The sequence below is a fragment of the Amblyomma mixtum genome, chromosome 6, assembly GCF_055824585.1.
Source record: "Amblyomma mixtum isolate Tamu chromosome 6, ASM5582458v1, whole genome shotgun sequence".
In the NCBI taxonomy this organism is placed as follows: Eukaryota; Metazoa; Arthropoda; class Arachnida; order Ixodida; family Ixodidae; genus Amblyomma; species Amblyomma mixtum.
This window is the reverse complement of record NC_143017.1, coordinates 160,495,177-160,514,246: the sequence shown is the minus strand read 5'-3', so window position 1 is coordinate 160,514,246 and position 19,070 is coordinate 160,495,177. Positions and strand designations below refer to the sequence as shown.

The following is a 19,070-nucleotide window of genomic DNA, read 5'->3' as shown; positions in this document are numbered from 1 at the left end:
CTTCGGAGCATTGAGAACATCCATTCAGCGTTATAAGCGGCACTAATATGCACTCTGCACGTTTCACGACAGGTTTTACCCGTCCTGAAGTCGAACAGGTTTTGCCTGTTGCGAAGGCTTTGGGGAATACTTGGGCTTGCGTTTTCGGCCTGCGAGTGTTGTAGTCGTATTCAAGCCACGCATGGACGCGTCGACCACTTCAACAAAAATGGAGGACATAATTTGTTTATTCCACGGTAACGAATTAATGCTAATGAAGACACGAAATAAAAATAAGGAAAACGAATTGTATATACACATGACCTCGTTCGGGCGCACTATACAGCATGAAAGCCATAAATTAAATAGACAGCAGATAGGAAGATGTTCTTTACAATGCGAAAAAAAAAAAATCAGGTAAGAACTCGTGGTGTTTCTATAGGAGGTCCGGTCTTTGATGCCGATGATGTCGTCCTTGGCTTCTGTATACACATGACCTCCTTCGGGCGAACTATACAGCATGAAAGCCATAAATAAAATACACTGCAGAAAGGAAGATGTTCTTTACAATGAAAAAAAAAAAATTCAGATAAGAACTGGCGGTGTTTTTATAGAAGGTCTGGTCTTTGTCTGATGCCGACGGTGACGTCCTTGGCTGTCAGAATTCCGATGCCCGTGCCGAATTCGAGCGGTACCTGCAAGCGACGTAGAAGATGGTTCATTTTCAATGACTGAAAACACTATGAAATGACAGAGTGCATCACTATGTGAAGTCTACAGATAGCGTGAGGGAAAAAGAATCGGATCCAACCTTAGGGTGAACGCGTCCTTTCGACGGTTTGAAAACCACTTTTTAGCGAACAATACAAGTGCAATCTGAGCACAGTCTGTGCGTTTTTTTTTTTTACGTGCCCGTTCGCAGCAGCTGTCAGTAATGTTCAAGCAAGTTGAACGCCACGCAGATTCCTATACATATATGCGCAGCTGAGTGCAGATGCTGCCATGAAAAAGAAAATATTCAGTCCCAAACTGCACGCAGGCCTCGAGAAAGGTTAAAGCCCTTAAGTTTTATTTTCTTTGCAACTTGGCGGGTAAAAAATTGGCCCCATTTTTCTGGTTGACAATGAAATGCAGACCGCGACTTTCTAGAGACCATTGCGCAATTCATTTTTGAGCGTTAGCTTTTATTAGCACACTCCTCAGTTTCGCGTCGTCAACATCGTCCGCAGCGCCACATGTACAAACCATCAAGTGTTTGCACTGCCATCTACATGATCAACAAAGCCGATTTTCTAACAGAAATCGGTTCAATTGCGATTTTTCTAAAACATATTCGGGGTGCGAGAACTTAAAATACGATATTCAACTCGAAAACGAAAAGACTCACTTGAAGTTATAAACTTGCAGCGCATGATTCATCACAAAACAAAACCTGTGCTGGTAAAGTTTGGCGTCAACTTGCTAAAGGAAGCGTGCACAGTGCGCCAATACGAAGCATTCCGAACCTCTACCTACCTTAGTTTTCTCGGTGGGCACAAACTGCACGCTGTGCACAGAATGGAGGAGAGAGAGTTTGACAGCCTGTAAGGCGAAGCGCATGCCTACGCAGTTTCGGGGCCCGGCTCCGAATGGCAGGTAGGAATAGGGCTGTACGGAGTCGACGTTTTCTTCGCTGAACCTGCACGGCATTGCACAAATTATGACGTAAGTATACTATCGCCATGCAGCAACTGCGATGCTACTCTAATGCATGCACCGCAGTTATCGAGGCAGGATTCAAAACTAAAAATAGCAACGGATATCGCACACAACTAAAAAGGCACTCAGGCAATTTTACGGCATAGAAACAGGAGCCATATAAGTATACAAAGACTACTATTTTTTTCTTTCGCGAGTATACTTGCACAAAACTAACTGCATTCAAGAAATTTCTCATTGTAAAAGTCAGGTCAATCGTGGAAAAAAAAAAACTGATCGCCAGATGACTCTGATCAGTTGCTGATCACGTTTCCAAGTAATACATGTATATACGCGTCCTCGTACCATCGTTCGCGCGTGCGTAAACAATTCAGCTTACAGTCGGAAAGCCTAACCAGACATCTTCGTTCGAGAATACGCCATTCAAACAGAGCCGCTCCAAGTAGCTTCTAAACGTCGCTCTCAAGTAATGAAGCCTTTCACAAGTTAGGACGCTGCTTGCCCTCTATACGGCTTTTGAATAGCTCGTAAAACAACCATTGGGAACATTCACACGTTGTGCCAACGACACAGAAGGAGACCTCACATAATGTGCACGCATTGTTAGCGCAGCGTCGTACTAACCTGTCAGGGTCGAACTTCTCCGGATTGGGAAAGAACTCGGGGTCGTGGTGCATCGCGTAGACGGGGACTCCGACCACGCACCCCTTTGGCACTCTGATTCCTGTGTCGCCGAGGACGTAGTCCTCGTGGGCTGATCTTTCGATCCTGCACGGTAATGAGAAAATGTCCGCGTAAATACGATGCACAAACTTGGCAACAGCCGCACACACTCGAGTATTTTGGTAAAAAAAAAAAAATTTTCAGAACCTTCAGTGAAGCCCTGTTGCTTTTTGTCTCACTGTCCACTTATCTTTTGTTTCAATGTAACTTCTTGCAAAGTGCAGGAGAAAAGTGCTCAAAGGACATGGGCGTCTGGAAGAAGGGAAAATGGATGTGCACCCCGCTAGAATTTCGGGTAATAATTTTTTTTGTATGCACTTGCAAAAACCTACACAGCTTGATCAGCCCACTGAAGGCCTGCATATGCGTACGAAACTCCCTTCAAGATTGCGAGCCAACTTTACAGGTTACACGCTATGACTAGCTTTGTCGGTCATGTGAGGGCAGTGAAAGAAAGACTGGCTGTGCTGGCCATTGAGGATAGCGAATGATAAGAGAAAAGCCCAATGTGTGTTCTCTAAGCCCGGACTAATTTGCCAGTTCTGATTTTTGTTCCATGTGTATACTTCATACCACAAATAGTGCCAGTTTGGTGGTATACCATCTCGATCCCGCCGCAGCCGGCTCTCAATGAGCAATGGGTGTCCCCCCAGCAAAACGTACTGCAGACACCTTTGTGAAAAAGGGTTTTCATCATCTGTATACGGTTCAAGTAGGTTAAAATGTGTGAGTATTGCATGAGCTCATAGATGACAGATTGTAATTAGGTTCCCAGTATCACACGTCCAGCTGTTTCTGTTAAAATGCTGGGTCGCTCTTCATTGTATCACTGAACTCACCGTGGGCCCGGTGGGTACATCCTCAGGGTCTCCGATACGACACAATGCAGGTACGGCAATTTCGACACAGCGTCGAGGCTGGGCTCCTTTCCCTACATGAAAGTTCGACGATAACATTAGTCCGCATTATAGCAGTGAACGTGTGTTTTCAAAACACTTTTTAAGACAGCAGAAACCGACACGAAGGAAGCATGACGATTGTGTGAGTACACATCAGGTAACCCTGCTACACTATACAGTGTGAAGTCCTTGCGTGAGTAGAAGCCTAACAGAACTCGTCCTCTACATTTGTGCTGCTCCAAGAGGTGCACAGCCGTCTTTGCACTTGACCCCTATCTGCGCATGGCGTTCTTTCGTGCATGTTTTACTCGGTAGAAATGCTGCAACTAGTAAACAGCAATGGTTTCTGGAACGAGGATGACCTAGCTATAGCATGTGTACGGCACTGGCAATGTAAGACACATTCTTCATGTGCAGAAAAAATGAAAAGGCGGTTAAATTACGTTAGTGTTAAGTGTGATGGAAGCTGTATACGGCGTTTGATTTTTTTCTTCTTTTTTCTTACTTGTAGGTGACCTCACTAAGTCCCACGACTGCTAGCGCTGGATGACGCAAGCGCTCGATGGAGGCGAAACGCAAAGGCACCTTCCGCACGTCCCTTACGGCGCTGACTCCACAATTTACGTGAGCGGACGCGGGGTACAGCGTTTTTTCGAAAGTTGTCAGGCCTTATCATAACTCGTGACCTGAAGGGTCGCTAACCATTGCGGAGCGGCACCTGCTGTGCATCCGGCAGCTTCCAATCAAAGGCAAGAACAGTCTTGACTGTATCACGCTCAAAAGCGCCAGGAGCGAGATAAACCCAATCGCAAGGATCGCAATGAGCGCTCAAGTCACATGCGAATTAATTAAGTGGCTTGGAAACGTTCGAAAATGGTTCTGCCGTGACTCCTAGTCACGTGCTCCTCCTGCTTTACACAGCCACCGCTCGCTTCATCCATGCGTTTGCGATATGTAATAAGGCGGTCGAAAAGACCGAAAGTGTACTTCGGTCAGTAGAACGGAGAGAATCGGTACCGCTCTTGGTGGATAGTATACACCATATAACGCTAAACCGCTGCCACTTACATGTGTGGCGAAGCATTCATCGGCCTCTTTGCGCAGCTTTGCCTGCACATCTGGGTTCAGCGCCAACACATAGGCGGCGAAGGAAAGGACCGAAGACGTGGTGTCCTGGCCGGCCAGGAAGAACAGGACGCACTGCGACAAGGCTTCATCTTCAGACAGGGCTGGAAAAAGTGGCCAAAAAGAGGGAAGGTATAAGACCAGCCAGTTGAAGTGATAATGCTAGTGCCCTATGTCAGGGACAAAAGAATGCACTTAGGTGTAAACGGTCCCTTTTAAACGGCGAACATTACCAAGAATTCGGGACAGCTCCCAATCAATGTAGCTAAGCCTAGCGGCCTATCACGTTCTGTTCTGCAGCCGTTCGGTTACTCTATTTATTGATTACGTCACGGTTGATGTCAACGCGCTGTTTTTGTAAGTTCAAAGCCATGCGCCACATAGTGGCAGCCAATGGAACTACAAGCGCTTGTCGCGAATTCTTGGCACTGGTGTAACCCTTCGAACACACTTTTTTCCAGCAGGTTCACCGGAGCGACAGCCTTCAGTAATCGCTGAGCGTGTCGCTGTTGCGCAAGGGGTAGACGCACGTGTGTCTAACGATTTCAGTGTGTACTAGTGAGAAATGTGCAGCCGTTCCCAAAAGATCCAAGGCCCGTTCTTTTTTTTTTTTTCTGAGATATGCGGTGCGGCTATAAAAGCATCCCCAACAGACCGAACCTCTGGAGAGAGATAGCTTTCCCACTCACCCAAGTAAGAGCTTTAAGTGCGAGGGGCGCGTCTATGGTCGGATACGAATAATGAAGTGGCGAACACCCCTCAAAAGAGGCCCTCTAACCTATGGGACCGACCTACTGTCGTGACAATGCAGGCAATTACTAACCATCTGCGACGCCACACTAGAAAATGCAGGAAGGTTCACCGAGAAGACATGAAAATAAGAGGATGCCACTGGTTTGGTAGCCCCCTCTGAAGGAGATTTGGCGCTTTGTTCTTGATTTGTACGCTACCATATCTGTACTCCCGTACAAGCAGCAGCAAAGCCCATAACCCGGGAATATTTGCGTAGAAATCTACCGAACCGCCAAAAAACTTTAAACTTTTATTGCAAGACCGCCTAACTCTGCAATTAAACAACTAGGAACGCGAAAAGCGCGGTCTGCAATGACTAGCGCGGCAGACCGCGCTGATACGCCGTTACTGCTAAGCCAGGTTCAAGAAATAAAATTTTGAATCCGCTTCTGTGGTCCACTTAATTTTTTTTCTCCCGTTAGTACACCTTTCATTGACAGCTCTGGTTATGGCGCGGCTCGATTTGTGCAAAGATGAGAAAGCACATGAAACTCGCATCCTCGAGTTACGCGCGCTCCTCTCTTTCTCTTTCGCGTGTGTACAGGGCCAGAATTCATTGTGCTACAGCGCTGACGAGCCGCATATTCGAAACACTAGCAACTAATACGGCTGTTAACAACGGCGACCTAGAAATCTCAAGACAAATTAGGCGTATAGCTACAAACGCTGAAAAGTTAGCTATTAGTAAATAATGCGTCTTAGCCGTATTCTCATGACCGCCATTGGCGACAACACTATTAAAAAAAAAACCTCTCCTTTAGCTCAAAAAACCTCCTTTTAAAAGTTAGTAATAGTCTTCAGCGAAAGACCCTGCCTAGCGTCTGTATCGTAGTTTCTGTAACCGTTTTTTTTATTGTTTTATCAAAAATCCAAGAGCAGGTGGTAGAAGTAAATATCTACACAGCGGGACATCCCAAATCTACGTGTTCGACCTGAAAACGTGCCATACCTGACCACGCTGCCTGCTGGCAATCTCACCTTTCGAGACAAACATGATGTCGTTCTTCACATCAGAGTCAAGGTTGAAAATTTCGGAGGATTCCTTCCCGGAAGTAGCTTCCGGAGCATCAGTAAGCGTTCCTTCCTGTGCGTCCATCATGAGCTGCAGGAAGTCCCCATGACGCTACAAAAGGAAAAAGACAACTTCAGACGCATTTCTATGCGTCATTTCGGAAGCGGCCACAGTGGTATAATTTCTTCACACCTTCACTGATGCAAGTTAGCTCGGCTCCTTGTATCGCGGTGTGAAAAGCTTCTGCTCGCACCATTAGTAGTATACGTACATCCTCTGTCAAAAGTACTCAGACCAAGGGGTTCGCTTCTAAACCATGCTATCAGGCTCGTTATGCATAGCCAGCGTTCCGATTCTCATGAAGGTGAGAGAAACACTCGTCATCATCCATGCGAGCGTTAGGGCTCCTATGTGCACCACAAGAGCTCTACTACACTTCTCAGGAGCAAAATCATTGGGCTCTTTACTTTTGACAAAGGCTGCACATAGCAAAATATGGTTATTAACATAACCAATTAGAAAGTTCATACAGTACTCACATGGTGCTTCTCTTTCCTTTTCTTGATGATATTAACGGAAACGTCCTTAAAATACTCAAAAACTTCCGAGTTGAACGCCTTCATTTTTAATGCTTTCACCACGCCCGGAAACAGGACTGTAAGAAAGACACAGGTATAATTATAGTTCACTGCACCGCGGCTTTCGTCATCTTCATTCTCCTCAGAGTGAAATCAGAGGCCACAATGTGACCAGAACGGTTCAGCACTCACACAACATCAGCAAGGGCAAGGTAATGCCGCCAGAGAATGCCTTCCTTGCTTTCGAAACAAATTCATTGGTCGCGTCGGTGTGGGAGTCCAACTTAGTGCCAAATGCGCATCTTGCGATGACATCAAGTGTGTAGTGGCCGTAAAACCTGGAAAGAGGCATTATTTGTTGCAGAAATGTTTGCATGGTAGCTGTGGAAAGATGAAAAAGTTTTAGGTGTGATCACGAGGTCTACGATAAAGTGGACAACTGAGAAATAAAATTCAGTTTTATGAAACAAGCGGTCAAGCGTAGCTGTGTGAGCAATGTTGGTCGGTTTCCCGTGCTCGACATGGTATAAGACTTCTGGTCCTTCTACATATGTTAGTGCCTAATTGCGGGCTGGTAAGAAACCATCAAGAAGTGGCATAGCTTTAACCTCTAGTTTCCTGGGGGACATCGATACGTTATTGATACCAGTCAATTTTCCCATAACCATCAGAACGCCTTGCGGAAAACTTTCCTTTTTCTTGGGTTTCAAGCAAATAAAATTCTTCACTTACTGTTTGATGTCGACATCCTTTTTGAGCTGCGCAGCGTTCTTCATATGCTCCGACATTATTTTGGCGCACTCTTGAATCAAATCGTTCATCTGGAACATATTTAAACCAGCCATCACGTTCCGTACGTTTCCAGCAGGGCTCAAATTGAAACGTGCAAGTATAGATGATCATAGCTTCTCTCCAAGCCTACTGGATCACTTCGAATTGTTCCCAGCTACAGGATCTTGCCCCTAATTTCGTTAGAATGCTTCAAACCAAAGTCTAAACGGCACGGATAATTATTTCATTCCGTAAGAAAAATATCTACACAACACACAGTTTAAAAATTATTCTTCACCAGTTATATAGTACAGTCTTTGCCAAAAGTAACCAGGCTGCGTGGTTTGCTTCTCATTCGTATAGTAGAGCCCCATGGCTTCCCTAAACACCAAAAAGTTCTCGGAAGGTGAGGACAGGGGTTCTCCTTACCATACAGAGAATTAGAGATTGAAGGCTGGCATAATAGCTTTAATATACAACAGAGAAGCAAACCGTGCAGCCTGGTTACTTTTGACAAAGACTGTACATCCTTCTCTAGCCGCCGCGGTGGCTCTGTGGTTACGGTGCTCGGCTGCTGACGCTTAAGACGCACACGTCGTGCTAGAGGCTCGTGAACTGTGCGATGTCACTGCACGTTAATGAACCCCAGGTGGTTAAAACTATCCGGAACCCTCCACTACGGCGTCCCTCATAGCCTGAGTCGCTTTGGGACGTTAAACTTAAAAAATCAAACATTTATCTCTATACTGTAAAAACTGAACGTCGTTTACAGGTACAACACCGTCCAAGAGCGCGGACATTTTTCACAAAGCATCCTTACCCTTCGAAGCTTTCCTGTGGTGAATGCGGGGCTCGCAGAGGGTCTGATCTTTCTCCAGCGTTCCACAGGAGCGATGGACATCATGTTATCCAGGATAGGGTCGAAAAACTGAAGTGGCTGTTGTGTTATTGAAAGCAGGAGTGAGATATTTTCCGTTACAAGGTAATGGCATATTGATAACAATTTTTTAACGAAATTTACACAAACAAAATTTTACCGTCATAGGGCCTAAGCATTGATTCCTTCATATCATGTTCGTTTTTTGCATCTATAGCTTTATGTACAACCATGAAAGTGCTCGCATTTTTCCGACGAAGGAAAGCATTTTGATTACTGTATCTGATAGTTAAACCAAACTAGTTAGTTTAATCAAATTAGTTAGTTAAATTAGCCTCCGCGATGGCTCAGTGGTTATAGCGCTCGGCTGCTGACCCGAAAGGCGTGGGTTCGATCTCGGCCGCGGCGGTCTAATTTCGATGGAGGCGAAATTTAGAGGCCCGTGTACTGTGCGGCGTCAGTGCACGTTAAAGAACCCCTGGTGGTCGAAATTTCTGGAGCCCTTCACTACGGCGTCCCTCATAGCCTGAGTTGCTTTGGGACGTTAAACCTCCATAATCCTGTTAAATTAAACGTGACTCTTCGACATCGGGACAACCAAGTCCGCGAACAGCCTACACTGTATTGCAGCTGAAATGCAATCTCCCCATATCTGCCATAAGAAGTGCCTTACTTTCCGCTTTAAAAAACGTTGTCTATGGCGGTAGTGCAGGAACAAGATGTACCGAGCAACCTTTGCCGCGTGGTTTGCAATCATCAACGTGGCCGGTACGTAAAAGGCGGCCCGGAATTTCCAAACCCAACAACGACCCTCATATTATGTGCGAAGTTCAATCTACGTTAAAAAATCCCTGGTGAAAATCTTTCCCAGCTCAACTGGTTTATGGAACAATTTCCAATTGGTTCCAGTTGGAACCAAGTGGAACCCTGTCGGTTCCACTTGGTTCCAACTGGAACCAATTGGAAATTGTTCCATAAACCAGTTGAGCTGGGAAAGATTTTCACCAGGGATAATAATAATTGTGCTCCCCGTTCACTATCGGTTGTAGATACGTCTAACAGAAGTCTAATTTAATTAACCACCGCAAGAGGTGAAAACGAGACAAAACGACTGCTAACAATTACTGAAACACAGTGACAAATCAGCATGGTGCTCTTCTTGGTTATAACAGGACGTCCCCTAGCTCAAGAGAGAGTAAAAGGAAGCAACGTGGAAAGCGGCAGCGCAAAGCAACAAGGGCGAAAGAGTGACACGAGAACACAGGACGAGCGCTGTTCTCATGTCTCTCTTTCGGCCATGTTACTACGCGCTGCGGCTTTCCACGATGATTCACCAACTAGCCCGCACCAAGATATTAATAGATATTAAAAGGAAGCAACCCACGCTGCCTTCGAAATCGCTCTAGCCTGGCTGCACATCTATGGAAGTGCACATCTAACCTGGCTGCATATCTAGGGATGTGTGTAACTAAAGAGACCTGGCCTGACTGGCGTGCAGTTGAAAACAAAAAGTTTTTCAATGTACAGCTGCGAGCTTGCAGTGAGAATTATCCTTTATCCTACCTTCAAACTCTCATTGACTTCTCTGGCACGGAGAGACTGCTTCCCTGTTCACGAAATATGGACTACTTGGAACCATGTAAATGAGTTGAGTCATTAAACGAGTTCAGGTATGATTGCCGGTACCTATAACACTGTACCTACCCGTCTGTTGCAAAGTGCCGGAAAATCCTTCACGAGCACACGCTTCACGAGTTCAGGTTCGCCTACCATCAGCGTGGGTTTTCCTCCTTCGTAGATCCTGCAAGTGCGAATTGTCAGTAAGAAAATACAACGTTACGTGAAATGCACCCTTTCGCTTACCCAAAAACTCTACCCATTTTCCGGTAACGATCCTGATCCATTTCATGGAGCGGCTGCAGAGAAAAAAAAATGGCAGTAATTAAAAAAAAAGGGGGGGGGGGGGGGAGAAAGAAGGGAGAAAGAATGTCGGAAGTTTACCTTAACGAGAACTATCCAGTAAGGACTGATATATTCACGCTATCCTGCTTTCGAAATTAAACTGTATTGCTTCACTAGCGACTTCCGGCCATTGTGGTGTATGATGCAGCTCTGATACAGCTATCATGAAAGTCTTTACATATTAATGTGGCTTATTTCCGTCCCAACGAACGCAGTGAAATCGTTTTTTTTTTTCTTGAGCCATCTACTTCAACAGCGTAGTAGCACAACATTATTTTCAACTTGGAAAGTGATTAAATACAGCCTAATTATTTGCTGTTATGCCTTGAGGTACAAAACTTAATGCTGTATATGTCTCGCAAACGAAGAATACGCAGTTCAACGTTGCCGGCCACCACTCCTCAAAGTATGCAGCGTCTACTTGCAGCATGATTAACAATATGTTTTAAGCAACAACAAAAAAAAACAAGCATATATCGATGCTCGGCTGTATAATAATTTCTTACGGACGAGACACACTGATACAATTAAAGCCCCTTATTTAAGCTTCTTTTCTATGCTTGCACACTTGTTGGACGTATATGTTCTGCATAGTACATTGTGGTTTAATGCAGCCTGTAGTCATTCGGTATCCATTCGTAAAATTCGAGCGATAGGCACCGACGTAAATCTCTGTGGACATGATCTTAGGTATTCACTTCGGCCGGCAAAGTGGGTCAACCTTTCCCACCGATACAGCTGGTGTCTGCCGTTCGTAAGATTTCGTTTATTATACTTCAATCCCTAGCCATTGTAAATTTAATAACCGTCACGTTTTCTCTAACTCCTTCAGCCATGCCGCAAGACACCGACAATGCTTGTACCGAAACCGCACATTCGTTTTATGTACTCGCTATATGTTTGCCAGAAATATTATTGATGAGCATGATGTGGGTGAAGACGACGTAAAACACAGTTCATTCTCACCGTTTAAAGCGCACATGCATTGCACTGAGCAACAATATTTAACTGTGACCAAAGCGACATTTGCTTGCAGTTAGTAATTTCTGAAATCAATGGCGGCGGTGCCCTTTTATGCCTATGTGAGAAGTCTGCAATTTCGATAAAATCAGTCGCCCTAATGTGGAAATTTTTGATGGTAAAATCATCTTGGCCTCCATTCTTTCGACGAAAAATATACAAAAAAATGTTTGCAGCGTGTTAATAGGATTTCTAACCCTCCTCTCCAGAGCCGCTCTCTCCAACAGTTGATCACAAATCGGCCCCTAATCATGTCGCTCTCAAATTCTTACCTTGTAGAAGATGCGCAACGCTGGCCCGATCACCAGGGAGAATGTTTCGTGCACAACATTCTGCTTCTTCCAGTAGTTTCGGTTCCTTGCCGCGTACCTGTCGAGCCACAAAAGAGCAGGAATCATAAGGGAGAACGCTAAAAATACCTGTAGCATTGTACAACAACGAGAATTACGTGGTGCTGCGATTGAGCATTCTTGATATAAAATGCTTGTAGGGCAGCAATTAAGTGTAAGAAAAAAGTCAGAATGCTTGTCAGTGGCATCATACACTGCGAGGAAGAAATCATGGTCCGAATGATCTTTGGCAATGCAAATTGAACAGCGTTCGATATGAAACTAAGAGCAACAGCAGCAGCTGCAAGAGCAGCCACACACAAGCACAAAAAAAAAAATAAACAGCATCGACAACCTCATTAACCGCAGCAGAGTATAACCCGCAGATACTCACAGATAGAGCAGAACGCAGGCGGTCGCTGCAAGCAGCAGCCAATCAGGCAGACCAATCAGCTCCATCGATGCGCCTTCCGGAGCGTGACGTCGACAGCAGGCGCGAGTCAGCAGCTCGCGGGTTATTTGAAAAGAGACTTGGCTCACTTCAGACAACAGCTGACGCGAGGAGAAGTGCGCTCAGATTCGCTCTGAACGCGCTTTCCGCTGAGTATGGATCGGCACCTACAAACAGGTTTCCTTATATCCCCGAAGTACAGCGGGCGAGAGTGACCCCGTATCGTCAGAGGGCGACAGTGCGTTTCGGACAAGAGAGAGAGGGAAGCGCGTGTCGGTGATGACGTATACTCACGTTCTTGCATCACAGCCTACAAAGGATAGAGATGGTACGCTAGAGGGGCAGGAGAGCGTAAACAAAAACATTTCACGTGCTTCGGAAAGAGACAGACGGCGTGGCGTTGTGGAGGTCGCGTACGTCGTCATGACTCAATGATCTGCAAGGAGCACCGTTTAAGGGGCAACCCCCGGCTCTCCACAGAGGCGAGCGAACGCCCTTGAACGGGCAGAACTCACCCCTCTCTCTATCTCACTGGTGCCGGAGGTATAGCGGGACACCCGCTCGCACTTTCGCCCTTGTGCACCACTTGAATGACACGTGCCAGACGGTCTTGCGCAACGTTGTGTGCACAGCCGTGCGCCTAATGTGTTGACGGGGCCTCGCACAAAGAAACCCAAATGTACCACTCTGCTCAACAATACGTTTGTTTCTTTTTGTTTTATTCGATCTTCCTTAATCGCTCTGCTTTCGCGCGTGCATTACGTAATCAGTACTTGTTTATGCGGGAATACACGCGCGTTTGTTTGCGCATGCGACTGCAAGCGCAAGGACCGTGTTTTTGCAGAAAAACCGAAACATGGCAATCGCGCTAACGGTAGGCATGAGCACGAACGGATATTACGCGCGTTCTTTGTCCATTAAGAGTCCGACAAATACTGCGGCCTTTCCCACCAAAAACATTTTTTTTTAACACTATGTTTAGGTAAAACCATTAAGCGAAGTTCATTTGCAAGGATACTCAAGGGACCGCTCCCATCCCTGGAGAATGCCCGCATGCATAACTCAAAGGGCATATTGCTAAGGCAAGTGCAGTAGCATTCTTCTAAGCACATGTCTTTCATTGCATACTTAGCTGTAATGACAGCTATCCGTGTACCTGCCTGCAGAACGGAAAACAAGGTTCGTGTGGCTCCGCTGTATTGGGTCACCGGATGTAATCATTAAGCGAAACGAAATAACAAAAAAAGAAGTAAAGCGACACACAGAGGAGAAGCGCACGGAATGTAACGTTTCCCGGTGTTGACTTCGGTTCGTGATTTTTGCAATGGTATTCCAAGGACCATTCCAGTAGCGTAGCGCGACGACAGAACTGGATGCTTACGTCACTGGCTCGTTGTGGCCGCATGGTTGGGGAGGAATTGTGCCAGATGATGCAATGGTGCAATCCGGATTTCGCATCGCTCGCATCTAACCTCGTTCGAATGCCATCGCCACAGATGGCCGTTTGTCTGTCGTTTTTACACGGACTATTGCAGCTTATACTAATATATACTAATATATACTAATCATGTGGTATTCGTAGCACGCGCCTGTGGTACGCAATAACAGCGTACTTGTGAATCAAGAGCGAGGTTTCAGAAACAAAAAAAAAATAAACATTTCACGTAAGAACGACCGCTCACTAGTCACTGCTACCCAGCCATGGTAAGTGATTAAAGTCCCCGAATTGGGCTAGGTGATGAAGGTTCATGACTGGAAAAAAAAAGCTAAAAAGAAAAACGGGGGATAAAGTACAGAGTTAGGCGACAACACCCCGCTGCGTTTGTCCCCTATGCTCTTTGTCCGTAGTTTTTTTTGCGTTGGTTTGCTTGTCAAACATACAAGAAATTACAGGAAATGAGGAATGCACAGGCCTTTCACGAAGCGCATGTACGTAGAGCAAGTCACGTGACTTGTTTCAGGTTCCCGAGGTGAAAACATGACACGTGAACAAGAAAAAATATTACGGGGGCGTTTAATTAACATTATGCGGCGATGTCAGGGTGTAAGCACTAGGATCTCTCTTCGGTTTTAGTTGCCTCTCTCTTACTTTTTATCTTCTCTTCATAGTTTTTATATAATTTGTCATGTATTCCTTTGCCCATTTAAGGCCAAGGCTTAAAGGCCCCGTGCCCACCCCAGCGCAGCAGACACTCTCTACCTCTCTTTGAGCGAGCCTCCTCTCCTTCCATTCCCTCCTCGAAATTCTTCTCTCCCGCTCCTCGTCGAGTAGGCTCGGCAAGGCAAAATCACCCCTTCGTTCTCCGGTGTAAGCCGGAGGCGTGGTGTCTGTGGAGTGCGTCACAGGGCGACGTCATGGCCCCGCCTTCAATAGAATTCTTTTCTTGGTTTTTGCATTTTCTCCGCACACTGAACGATCGAGAGGCGCGCGATCGGCTCGACCACCTAGAGTTGTTAGCGAGCGCATCCTTTCATACATCTGTTTGTCATTCCCAGTTAACGAGCCACCTTTTCATTTTCTTTTAGGCCTCCCCACCGTTTCACGAGCGGAGGGGCGGAAGTCGGTTGTGTTCGAAACACACGGCGAAGCGCGGACCCGGCAACCGCCCGTTTGCTTTTCTCCATGCGTGTTTGTGTTCTGTGTGTTTGTGTCTTTTCTCCGCTCCAAAGCATATGTCATTCATTGGAGTCAAGGCGTACGCAAGATGCACGAAAGATAAGGGGTGTGTGTGCGGAGCGGTCACGTGGGCGAGCGAGGGAAAGGCTCTGCTGCACTACTAATTAAAACCTTGTTTTGGGGGGCTCGCATAGAAGAAAAGAAACTGAGAAGGGAGCGCGCACGCAGAGCGTCTCGTGACGTGATCACGGCGGGGGGGGGGGGGCGAACCAACTCCCTCAGTTTTACTATTTTTTTACTTTTTATGGCTAGGGTTCAAGGCTGTCGCCGCACGCTCCCTCCGCAGTTTTTTTTTTTTGTTGTTCCTTCATGCGGGTTTGTAGGCATGAGCCAGAACAGAAGGCGCTGCGGAAAGCCTTGTGCAGACGACGCGACGCCAAGGCTACGCCCAACCTTCTCCCGTCAGTCAGAACGATGCACCAATGGAGTGCCTTTAGCGAAAGTAGCCCCCGTTGACGTCAGCGGGGTGCAGAGTAGTGGGCCGGGCCCGTTTTTGAAGGAAGGAAAGAACGAACGGGCTTTGATTTGAATTTTCGCAGCTTTTCGGGGCGCGCATGGCTCTAATATTTTGCAGAGTTTATCTTCGATGCCTCATCTATGCAGTGGGCTTGTTTTTCAAAAATGTCCGGACCCTGGTCAGTGGCCCTTTAAGGGCAAACTGCTGAGCAACTTCGCTGTGTCATACGTATTCATTGTCATTTTTTATGAGTCATCCGTGGTCATTGTTAAATCATTATTAGTCCTTTTCAATTTTACAAAGTAACTTTCTGGGGTTTTTCCCGTTGCAGCCACCTTCCGGCCTCTCCCCCTTTCCTGACACGGGAACTTCCCACTCCCCCCCCTTGCCACCTGCCAACCGTGGCAGGTGCTAACCGTGCACAACACCACGCCACCGGCACTTTTGTGTCACGATGGGGCGTATAATGCTGTAGCGCATTAAAATTGCCAAGTGTTTCAGCTCTACTGCGTAAGGCCCGTTTCGCATGCTGTGAATTCAGTGGCGCCAATTTTGTCGCAGTGCGATTTCCGAGCAGTGCTTTCACATGCAACGCATTCCCTGCGAATTCGGTCTGTACGACACGCGGAGTTGCTTGACGTTTGCGCTGGCAGTGATTAAACGTGACAGTAAAACAACACGGAATGTTCCGATGTTATAATCACGCACAAGGCACCTGAAAGTACGCGTGAAAGTATATGTTCTCTGAACACCTGAAAGTATATGTTCATTAGAACTAACAGCTTTGCATTGTTCTTAAAGTACGTTGTAGCGCTTAATGAAACCACGGGACGACGTCACGATGCTCCGCACTGGTCAGTCGCAAAGCGAACCCACCAACACTGCGAATGAATTTCAACAGGACGGCGACTGATCGCAAGCCGTCCAGAGCTACATCAAGAACAGCCAAGAACAGAAGCGGGCGAAGGCAGGGGCATGCACGACAGCCGAAGGTCCTGACCTAACGCTGTCTATGAGCCACCCTGGAATGCTCTGAGCTTTTCCTGCAATGTATTTCATGCGTGCACTTACTCTCGTCGACAAGATTGAAATTTTAGAGCGAGAGCTCTGCTTTTCGCACTATAACTCCCAAGGTCAAGTTTGGTGCGCGTTTGACCTTGAGTCGGCGGAGCGATGGTGTGGCAGGTGACGTCATAACACGTGACTCGCTGTGGAGAGGCGCCACAGCTGCGCTCGCTCGTAGCCTCGCCGCTGTTGTTACCCGCTCGGTCGCTCACTCGCTATGGATGAAGCGCGCGCCAGAGAGACTCCGGCGCCAAACGATGCGTAAACATATGCTTAACAGAGCTTTTGCTCGCATCGCTATGTTTAACAAACGCTCAGAAAGGTTCGGCTGCATGCTCGGCTTCAGGCATGGTTTGGTGCTCTGACTCAGGTTCTTCGCGGTTTTCGGATGATCTTCGTCTGAGTTTGCCGACAATGGGAGCTGGAAGGATTTCGTGATTAAAAACTCGAGCACTCTTCCACACCGTGCTAGGCGCAGAAAGCCTTTCGCGAGCAATCGTCGAACTGTACAGTGTATTTCGTCATTTTCGTCTTCTTTTGTGAGCAGCACTGTTTTATTGAAATGAAAAAAAAGAGAGAGAGGGGCCCGAGGATCGCGCACAGCTCATGTGTGCTTATGGAGATACAACAGATACTCACACATACGGACCGAGTAAGGGAAACTGCCTATTAACCGGCGCGTGGCGTAATAACAAAACGTATGTCATATTTTAATAATAATAATAATAATAAATACTTTATTCACACCAAAGAAACAATACAAGACGCGGACGCGCCAAAGCCTCAATTGGCCTTGTAGGGCGCCGTCCGGCAGCAGCAACAACCTCTGTTACCAAATCAATTCTTTGTTTTGTGTACATAAAAACATATGCACTAGAGCTGTTCAAGCTCGGCAATAGCAAAGTGTTTCAGCCATGGATGAAGTTTTTTTTTTTCCTCCATGGTTTCAGCAAAGGCTGTGTACGCTCTAAGCCAAGTGGACGGCTATTGCCACAATAATTAGATACTGAAATCTGTTCGTCAGGGTTTTTATAATATAGCGTCACGAACAGTACCCAGCACCGCTGAGAGCGTAGGAAATAGAATGTATACTGCTGAAGGGACGTTTCTCGTGAAGTACCGCAACGCACGTAGCCGCCGCGGTGGCTCAGTGGTTGTGGTGCTCGGCTGCTGACCCGAAAGATGCGGGTTCGATCCCGGCCGCGGCGGTCGAATTTCAATGGAAAGAAGTTCTAGAGGCCCGTGTACTGTGTGTTGTCAGTTCACGTTAAAGAACCCCAGGTGGTCGAAATTTCAGGAGCCCTTCACTACGGCGTCTCTCATTGCCTGAGTCGCTTTGGGACGTTAAACCCCATACACCAAAACGAAGCAAACGTTATCATGGCGCTTTGTACTTGACTCTGGATGCGAATGCACGATGTATGAGATTTCTATATATAGTGCTGGTTGTTCAGATCGGCAGATATTAAAACATAACGCATATATTTTTGCTACCATACTGGAACTCAATATGTTATATAAATCAGTGCCGAAGCATAATTTCCGCATTCCCAAGACATTCACAGCATAGCGAAGCCCCTGAAAGCTATAATCGACAGTTGCAAACGTTTTAGCACCTGGCGGAGGCTCAGCAAATGCTGTGCAGCAATTTTCTGATTATGAACAGATATCCGAAATAAAAAACTTTTAACCACTTGCCTCGTTACCGGGCCGAAGTATTAAGAGCGATAGCTACGCAGCCACCCTCACCCTCTTCAGGGGCGCAAGGCCACACATGACACATTAGCTTTAAGTTACGTCATATTACGTCACTGAGACCGGCGTTAAACGACACGTGCACATGTGTGCACGTGCACATGTGTGCACGTGCACATCCAAGTCTCGCTAGTTAGTTTACGGCTGGCCTTCGTCGCTACAATACTACGGTTTTGGCATCAAACAGGTCGTCTGTCGTACGTCTGAAGTGTTTTGACGTGAGCGACGGTTGCGGAGGGCGCGTCATTGTTCCATTATCAAGCCAGAAGATTAAAGATGAGGTCGGAGCAGCGACACGACAGAAAGTATTGCTGCACATTGTGAAATGTGCGCTGGATTCTTGGTCAGCCCGAGCACGTACTATCAGCAACAAGTGAAAGGCACACAAGACAACTGATACAGGAACAGCAAAAAAAATTAGAGGGGACACCTAAGCTCTGCCTTAAGGGTATGACGCAATAGAGTTAAGTTTAATTAACATATATGTGGAATTGGTCATTCTCTACGATACATTCATAGATCCCTAGGAAGTCCCTAGGATCCCTAGGAGTTCTCTTGCCACTCCTGGCGCAGTGGTGCAGCGGTTACGCGATGCGTCACTGCCCTGCGACGGGCGCTGCCACAGGCGAGTCTTGGGCGACCCAGAATTCTGGTTTGGTTTATGGGATTTAACGTCCCAAAGCGACTCAGGCTATGAGAGACACCGAAGTGAAGGGCTCCGGAAATTTCGACCACCTGGGGTTCTTTACTGTGCACTGGCCCAGAGTTCTCTTCCCGAACAACCATTCGTGATCAAACATTAAACTGCCACCTTCCGCGGTGGTCATTTGCACAATCCGGTGGGCAGGTTATGACGACGCCGTAAGGTCATGCGACCTAGGTGGCCAACCTAGGCTGAAA

At 46.7% G+C, this 19,070-nt stretch overlaps 1 protein-coding gene across 2 annotated transcripts; it reads right to left on the bottom strand.

Annotated features, from left to right (window-relative positions):
- Window positions 1–209: 209 nt before the first annotated feature.
- On the bottom strand, window positions 210–12,390 carry LOC149340990 (cytochrome P450 3A8-like). 2 transcript variants are annotated; one of them, XM_089549945.1, is made up of 14 exons: window positions 12,160–12,390; window positions 11,709–11,805; window positions 10,318–10,370; window positions 10,159–10,255; window positions 8,398–8,514; window positions 7,539–7,627; window positions 6,999–7,144; window positions 6,768–6,883; window positions 6,195–6,339; window positions 4,368–4,528; window positions 3,240–3,331; window positions 2,302–2,445; window positions 1,495–1,657; window positions 210–674 (listed from the first exon to the last, which is right to left on the bottom strand). In XM_089549945.1, the coding sequence occupies exons 1-14, from the start codon at window positions 12,222–12,224 to the stop codon at window positions 588–590; spliced, it is 1,572 nt and encodes a 523-aa protein (XP_089406071.1). In that variant the 5' UTR covers window positions 12,225–12,390; the 3' UTR covers window positions 210–587. The 2 variants fall into 2 exon arrangements, with proteins under 2 accessions (XP_089406071.1, XP_089406072.1); XM_089549946.1 differs by lacking the exon at window positions 12,160–12,390 and adding an exon at window positions 11,980–11,998.
- Window positions 12,391–19,070: the final 6,680 nt, after the last annotated feature.

What these genes read in the sequence shown, in the direction of transcription:
- LOC149340990 (XM_089549945.1), bottom strand. Translation starts at nt 12,224, where the DNA reads ATGGAGCTGATTGGTCTGCCTGATTGGCTGCTGCTTGCAGCGACCGCC. An exon ending in GCCTGCGTTCTGCTCTATCT is followed by an intron (nt 11,806 to 12,159) that starts GTGAGTATCTGC and finishes GTGGCTCGACAG; the next exon opens with GTACGCGGCAAGGAACCGAA. An exon ending in CGTTGCGCATCTTCTACAAG is followed by an intron (nt 10,371 to 11,708) that starts GTAAGAATTTGA and finishes TTTTCTCTGCAG; the next exon opens with CCGCTCCATGAAATGGATCA.